The following is an 8,519-nucleotide window of genomic DNA, read 5'->3' on the forward strand; positions in this document are numbered from 1 at the left end:
GCAAACTGGGGTTTTGCAAAGTTAAATACCGACTTACCCATTTACTAACTTTATAACTTTAGATTATTTAACCTTTCTTAGTCTCAGTCACCTTTTTTCTATAAAATGGGTATATAAAAGCCTAACTTAATGGTTCTAAAGTTAGATTAGGGCAAGTGTTATTAGGCTTAGCATGGTGCTGGGTACATAGTGAAGGACTCAACAAACTATTGGTATGATTACATCAGTTATCAGTTTAAAAAGAATAAGTAATATGAAATGATTAAGATCATGTATAATGTTTGTACATTTATAAAATCTGTAAGTACTGTAAAGGGAATATATGTATGTGAAAAATATTTTTTCCAATTTGTTTTAGCAAACCTTTACTGAACACTAAGTACATATCAAATGCTATGCTATGTGCATGTAAAGACAAAGATAAATAAAACCCTTAGTACCTCAACAAATATTTACCAAGCACCTTCTTTGTTCCAGAGACTGTGGTTACCACTCAAGACACATGGATGAATAAAAACATGTACAACCTTTATTCTCACAGAGCTTATAGTCTAGTAGCAGAAGGAAATAACTTATTCAAATAATCACAATCACAACCACAAACAGAGAATGAAAATATTAAAAAAAAGAGTAGGTACACAAAAAAATGCTGAATGAGACTAGGAGTAAAGAACAGATCCTTGCCCTTTAAATGTTACAAATAAATAATATTTGCATGGGCACCAAGAATGAGTAAAGAGAATGAAAGCTTAAGGATCCTCCTGGCCAACATGGAAACAGGACAGAGGCATCATTTTAACATTTTCCATCACAGCTGCCTTTCCCACTGTAGAACAATGTGGACAAAATCAAATACCCATTCAAATTAAGTTGCTCAAATCATACATCCCTGTGGTAACTTGCAATTCAAAACACTGAAGCTTTACTTTTAATAACATGGAAAATTTACTTTCACCCATTTTATAAATTAAATCCATATTCAACATAATTTAGTAACAAATGATGCATCTTCTCAAAGAATTCTATATTTTATTTCATTTCAGACCAAGTGGATTCCAAAACATCTCAATTGTATTTAAAAGGAAACACAATACTCTGGATTAGTAAAAGTCAATGTCACAAAAAGAAACATTTACTACAAAAATTTGTCATTGTACATTGGAAAAAAAAGTTTTGTCACCAGTAACATACACGTGAGTGACCCAAAAATAGGTCAACTGAGGATTGTAATAAGCGCATTTTCATCTCTCACATTGCTCAGGATTTCACCCTGGAGGGGAACAAGGGTATCCTACAGTATACTTCCAATTCTAAATTGCCAGGGGAAAAAGTACTGTTATTCCTAAATACTTAAAAAACTAGTATATGCCTTTGGTTTAAGATAATTATTATGAACAGCTTCATACATTACTTCTTACCTAGCTATAGTTCCTTATGACCAGCCAAAAATTTTATCTAAAGACAGTTACGGTATTAAGAATGTATATTTTATTTGTATGGTTTTTAAAAATGGAATGAAGAAATTAAATAGTATCTCATCACCTCTTAAAGTTTTTTACTTAGATTTTATTTTTATCAGAATAAAGAGACAAGATTTCTATTAAATGTTAGGTATCACTTAAAGTGATTTTTTAACTTGCTCTTTTGTATGTTCTTAGTCATCACTGGCTATGACAATAAATAAACAAGTAAATAAGTAGAAAAATATTTCATAAAACACATTTAATTATACAATATACAAAACATTTCCAGATTCAGGAGGCTTTAGTCTTAAGTCTTTTAGAAATTGCATCTCATTTCAGAAAACATAAATTATCTTTACAAATAAATGTACTCATGAAAATCAGTGAGTACCAAGAAAAAGTATCAAAGTCACGGATGGTCTCTGAGGTTTTTCTGCATCTTTCTGGTTCTGGCTAAAAGGAATAACAGGAGAGTTCTTCCCAAAATTGCTAGATTAAAGGGTATAATAACTTTATGTCTCTTGATATGAATTGCTATGTTGTTTCAGTGACTACTGTACCAATTTACAAGGCCATCAATTAAGGTTTATTAAAATAAAGACCAATAAATCATATCACCTCAAGATTACTTTCATTTATGTTTGTCAATATTTCTTCAAATGACAACCTATGTGGAATATTAACAATAAGGTTGCAGCACCCAACTCAGACACGAGTTCAGTTTGCTGTCTGGAATAATATTCTGTCATATAATGATATATTCAGTAAAATCAACAACAACAAGATCCAGAACAGTCGAAGTCTTCCTTGGATGATGACATGCTACTAAATCCCTGTAGATCCAACACCATAAGAAATTCATCTCAAAAAAAAAAAAAAGTAACTTCTGGGAGGCTAAAAGACATCCGAAAACTCTGGGTCTCATCTCAGTACTCCAAAAATGTCTTCTAACCTTTAACACTGATTCTATGACGTGTCAAGGGAAATTTTCATTACCTGAAAATTAAAACATGACCACTTGGAACACAGAAGCACCATCTGAGGTTGTGGCTTCAGGGTTTAATAACATTAAGTTAAATGTGGATCTTGACAAAGAATTTGAACATCATAATAGCAGCTTGTCTCAGGACAATAGTTCACTGCAATAACTTCAGTAAGCTTGGAAGAAACAAGTATACTCCTAAGCTTTTCAGTAAAAAAGATAAAGTTAGGCCACAAAGCCTTCCAAAATTTCTACATGCCTTTTTTACTTTAAGGGTAACTTCCACTTTAAAATGAAGACTGTGACGCAACATAAAGTAGGCACAAACGGAGAATGCAGGACAGATTTTAACACTGTATCAGAAACCTTATCTTAAACACATGCAGCAAAAGAAAGAAAAATTAAAAGCTTAGAGAAAGAAAAAAATTATGGAAGAGAATTACATTTTGATAAGCCAAAACACAACAGAAATTATTTAGGTTCAGTATTAAGAAAACAGAGATAGCTAATAGCTATCTATTAGCCATTGTTGTACTATTTATTAGCATGTTATCTTTGTCATGTTACTAAACCTATCCTGGCCTCAGTTTTCTGAGTAAGACAGAGATAAACAGTTTGTTCTTCACAGGGTTGTTATGAAGCTAAAATGCATGTCAGTGTATATAGCACAATCACAGGCTGAAGTAAATGCTTACTAAATGTTATTATCACCAAAGAGGGTAGCAGAAGGAAAACACAATGAAAAAAAGGAGAACTAATGAAAAAAAGGAGAATTAACCTTACTTTTGAGATTGAAATAAGGTTGTCAACATAATAGAAAACAAGATAAAATTTACATTTATAAAATTTAAAATATAACACTAAAGTACAGTAAACTAAATTGGCTTCTGCATTAATCAGTAGTTTTAAAGACAATGCTTACACTTGGCTGTGGCAGGAGACTGGCTTACCTCTAATCTAGTGAAATAGCCATCACTCAAGGGTGATCTATGAGCAGCTGCTGTTTTCCTGACCTTGACAACTAAGCTCATCTGCATGGAACAGAAGGTTCAAGTATATACTCATTAAATTTAATTTCCCAAAGTCAACTCAACTGACACATCACCTGATCTATGCAGTATTAAACAGGCAATGTAATGTAACCTAATCTAAGGGCTGCCCTTTCCTCGGCTTCTACATCTCAGCCATAAAAATGCAACGTGATTATAGTCTCTAGTTTTGATGATATGGGAGACGGGCAGGGAAGTGCTGGGAGGGGAAAGACGGGCCCCTGGAGAGGGCTCCACCCTCGGGGCTGTGCCCATGGACCTAGGCGAGGACAGGCATTTCTGTTTTTGTGCCCAAATGTTGCATTTCCGAAGACCACCCTGGCCCGCCATGCTCCCATCCTGTGCATATATAAATCCTGAGTCTCTAGCAGGCACACAAACAAGCAGCTGGGAGTCAAGAGGAAGACATCGGCAGAAGAACACACAGTGGCTGGACATTGAGAGGAGCACACCAGCAGAAGAACACACCAGCAGACACTGGCAAGTCGACCCGCAGAACAACGGAAAGTTTGGCCAGGGTAGTTGGAGGACAGCCCAGCCGCTGGGTGGCCCAACTCCAGGGGAAAACCACCACCTTCCCACTCCATCCCCGTTCTGGCCTCCCCATCCACCTCGGTGAGAGCTACTTCCACTCAATAAAACCTTGCACTCATTCTCCAAGCCCACATGTGATCCGATTCTTCTGGTACACCAAGGCAAGAAGCCCTCTGTCCCTGTGATAAGGCAGGGGGGGTCTAATTGAGCTGACGAACACAAGCCACCTATGGATGGCTAAACTGAAAGAGCACACGGTAACACACGCCCACTGGGGCTTCAGCTGCAAACATTCACCCCTTTATGCTGCCGTGGGATCGGAGCCCCACAGCCTGCCCGTCTGCATGTTCCCCCTCGAGGTTTGAGCAGCGGGCACAAAGAAGCAAGCCACACCCCCAACGCACACCCTGTGAGGGGAGAAGGGAACTTTTCTCGTTTCATTGATAAATCTGAAATCTTACCTTGCTTAAAATACTTAAAAGAATATCTTAATAGATCTACTGATGGAAAAGTTTAAGAATAACTAAAGAGTATGCATGACACTTCAAAATTATTGTTTCCCCTCTTTAAATTTTACTTACAGGGAAAGAATTGAAATTATTCCTTACTAGCACTTCTGTGGCAAGGCAAGAATATACTAATGAAGATCTGCAACCAAATAGAAATTTGTATACAGAAATACACAGTAAAGTGCTCAACTGTGGGGAAAAATAATATCATTTCAATGAGTTTTTACTATTCATTCAAGACGTTAGTGTTTGTAAAAAGTAAATAAATAAACTGCTTCCAAGATAGCGGCAAACTGCCCTGGAGGCTTGCCAGTGGGTTAGTATCACATTAAGACAATCTTTCTACACTTGGCTACCAGACCCTCCTACTTCTCCCTCTCTATCTCACTAATTTTCCTTCTCCTATGATGGAACTTCTTCTTCTTTTTTTTTTTTTTTTTTTTGAGACAAAGTTATGTTCTTGTTGCCCAGCCTGGAGTGCAATGGCGCTATCTCGGCTCACTGCAACCTCTGCCTCCCGGGTTCAAGCGATTCTCCATTCTCGTGCCTCAGCCTCCCAAGTAGCTGGAATTATAGGCACCCGCCACCACACCCAGCTAATTTTTTGTATTTTTAGTAGAGAAAAGGTTTCACCACATTGGCCAGGCTGGTCTTGAACTCCTGACCTAAGTTGATCCGCTCGCCTCGGCCTCCCAGAGTGCTGGGATTACAGGCGTGAGCCACTGCACCTGGCTGCAACTTCTTTTTTTCTAAATGTTGCAGTGGCCTGTTCTCACTACTCTGGCACATACAGATCATAGATAATCTGAATTTTTCTTCTAGCTCCAATGCCAAGTATATTGATGGTCCTCAAACTTATATCTCTAGTTCATCTCTATTTGGATATCTATTTAACATCCCAAACTTAGCCCCTGTCCCAAACCTACTTCTCCTCAGTCTTCTCCATTTTCTCCTTTTCCACCCCCTCTGGCAACCAATCCAACAGAAAATCCTAGTATCTCAAGAATCCCACCACTTAACACTGCTGTTACTGGTCCAAGCCACCATCTTCTCAACTCTGGACTACTGATTTACCTCCTAACCATTCTCCCTGCTTTCTTCTGATCCCCTGTAGTCAATTTTTTCACATAGCTGCCAAAGGAATTATTTTAAAATATAAATCATATCATATCTCTCTCCTGCTCCAATCTTCCAGTAGCTCCCTATCATACTTTGTAGAAAATCTAAACTCCTTGTCATGGCCAACAAGACCTCACAGGGTGTGGTCCCTAGCTACTTCTCCATCCCCATTTATCTCAAGTACTCCACTGCTGGTCCTATTGTTCTCCAAATAAGCCAAGTACACTCCTACCTGCACATGGTGTTTGCTCTGCCTGGAATGCTCCTCCCACAAAGCTTTTTGAAATTTACTTCCTCAATTTATCAAGACCTCTGGCTAAACAGGTCTTGAAAAATTGAAACCTATTTATCTCTGGTCCTTCCCTGGCCATCCTAATTTAAGAGGTAGCTCCAATCATTTTGTACATTTTTATCCTACGTTTTCTTCATATCCCTTACCACCATCTGACATTATTTGCCAATTTTCTTTTGTTACTATTTATCTCCTCCACTAGAACGTAGCTCCATGAGGAGCAAGGCTTCTGTCCTCCTTATTCACCTTTGTATCACTGGTATCTAGAACAGGGCCTGTTTATGGTAGAAACTCAAATACTTGTTGAATAAACACGTTACTTCTAATCACTATTAAAAGATTAACTGAAAGCATTAAATTTGTAATTCAAAGTAAAATTATAAATTTAAAACAGTATAATATGAAATGAAATATTTTCTATGTCTCTCAAATAATCATGCATGTAGAAGTTTATCTCCTAATTTTTATTTATGAGTTGCACTTTTAAATTTTTTATCATTTAAAATAATTCTAGAGCCTCTGCCTATAAAAAATTGTTCAAACACATAAAATAATAATCTTTTATTAGACTTTGTTTTTTCAATATTCCTACAGAATACCAGAATTTTTTCCTTCTTCTTTTAATATTTCAAGTATATATATTTCAGATATACATAAAACCAAGTCAACACTGAATGTATTAATATTTCTTAAAATCAATTTCTCTCTTATTTCGTTATCAAGAAAACCTAATCAATTCATAATGTTAAAAATAACTGTAAGTCTACATTTTTAGAAGGAAAGACTATATTTAATTAAACATAAGATTTGTGAACCCATCACAAGGCTGTTTAATTCTTTTAATTCAAATTATGCTATAAATTCTGAGCAGGTGTGCCAAATTCCTGAACTGCAAATTGACCAGCTGCATTTTTAAGAAACCCATCATAAAATGTGCATGGTGCCCAGTAATTAACAAGTCTTATACCTGATTTTATTTTACTTAAACTCTAAAGATGAAAACAAGTTTCTGGCAAAAAAGCATCTGCAATGATTTAGCCTCCAAACAGAATTAACTTATTATAACAGCCAAAACCATGAACTAATAGCTTTTATTGTCCATCTCTAGATGGAGGACAATGCTTACAAAGATAGAGGAATGAGGATTCATGGCTTTTAATAGAAATCTCGCTCCACGGGTTTGCTGACACATCAATTTTAACATGTACCATCTATTCTGTTATCCAAGTAACTGGTACTTCATTATTTAAGTGTTTTTTGAACTCACAGTTTATTATAGAAAATGAATGTCTACACTTCTATACCCATCTTCTTTTTGCCCTTATAAAAGGATGAAAGGATGCAGTAGGTATAAATTGAATGTCAATGAAAAAGATGACTGTTAAAATTTGAAAATAGCCACATTTTAGAGATTTAGATTATAAAAGGCCATCTTTTCTTCTCAGTTTATATATAATATACAGTTGTTTTAAAACTACAAACACAAATTTATTGTATATATCTTTTCAGAATTTAAAAGTCTCTGTATCACTCCACTCTTTGGGGTAAAAATGATTCATTCATGTGAAAAATTATATCATTCACAGCTAATCAGTGTAGACAGAATGACAGAACTAGAAATTCACTCTCTGGAACCACAGTGAAATATAATATCTGATTCAGGCAAGAGCATCATGGATCTTAAAACCCCAAAAAATCATCCCAGAGGTTACTTGCTAATCACAATGTGAGATCTTTTCTTCATAATTGAGATACTTAGTGTCACCACCATATCCAAGTGCTCAAAATTGGCATTACTAATGGTGATAGCATATCCCTTCTAATGAGATGTAATATGAAGTCACAGCATCATCTTAGAAGTACTCTTGCCATAAATGTCTAAGCTAAATCATGCATCTAAACTCTCAGTTTGCAGAAAATACTCGTATAAGTTAATATTCCTATAAGTTCCATGTCACCATAAGGAAACACCTAGGAAAATTGTAGCTTTTTCTTTTCAGAATATCAATGTCATTTTAAAAAATGAGGGATAATTGTTGATTGCAAGAGACTAAAAAGACATAACAACCAAATGTAATTTATGAACCATGATTGGATCCTCAGTCAAAAAACTGTAAAAAAAAAAAAAAAAAGACACATGGGAAATAATTAAGAAGCCTTTAACGTGCTAAAGAATTGAAGGGTAAATTATCATGATGTTGATAACTTACTTTCAAATGATTCAGCAAAATAAAAATAGAAAAAATAGAAATATATATGCAAATATGTATGTGCAAACACATACACGTAAAGACAGATCCAAGTATGCAAAAAATGTAATCTGCTAATTAAAGGTGGCCAGTTCATGGGTAATCAATATCCCAGACTCCCAACTTTTCTATATGCTTGAAAAAAATTCAAAATAAAAAGTCGGTAAACTTTTGCATTTTATGTTCAACATTCACAGTACCTGGTTCTTGAATGACATCTACCTTCCCCACACTGATCTGAAGTATTTCACCATTCTTTGCAAAAGCCTCCCATTCTGAATCAGTCTGCTGGCAGGATGGACACCATGGGGCGTAACTATAA

The 8,519-nt window shown here is 35.7% G+C and overlaps 1 protein-coding gene across 1 annotated transcript in view; it reads right to left on the minus strand.

Moving 5' to 3' along the window:
- Nucleotides 1-8,519, minus strand: part of TMX4 (thioredoxin related transmembrane protein 4) — a 42,384-nt gene that overhangs the window by 24,440 nt on the left and 9,425 nt on the right. The window contains exon 2 of the mRNA XM_003821360.4: nucleotides 8,398-8,513. Within this exon, the coding sequence (XP_003821408.1) occupies nucleotides 8,398-8,513 (116 nt within the window). The remainder of the gene's footprint in view (nucleotides 1-8,397; nucleotides 8,514-8,519) is intronic.

Source organism: Pan paniscus, chromosome 21 (assembly GCF_029289425.2).
Source record: "Pan paniscus chromosome 21, NHGRI_mPanPan1-v2.0_pri, whole genome shotgun sequence".
Lineage (NCBI taxonomy): Eukaryota > Metazoa > Chordata > Mammalia > Primates > Hominidae > Pan > Pan paniscus.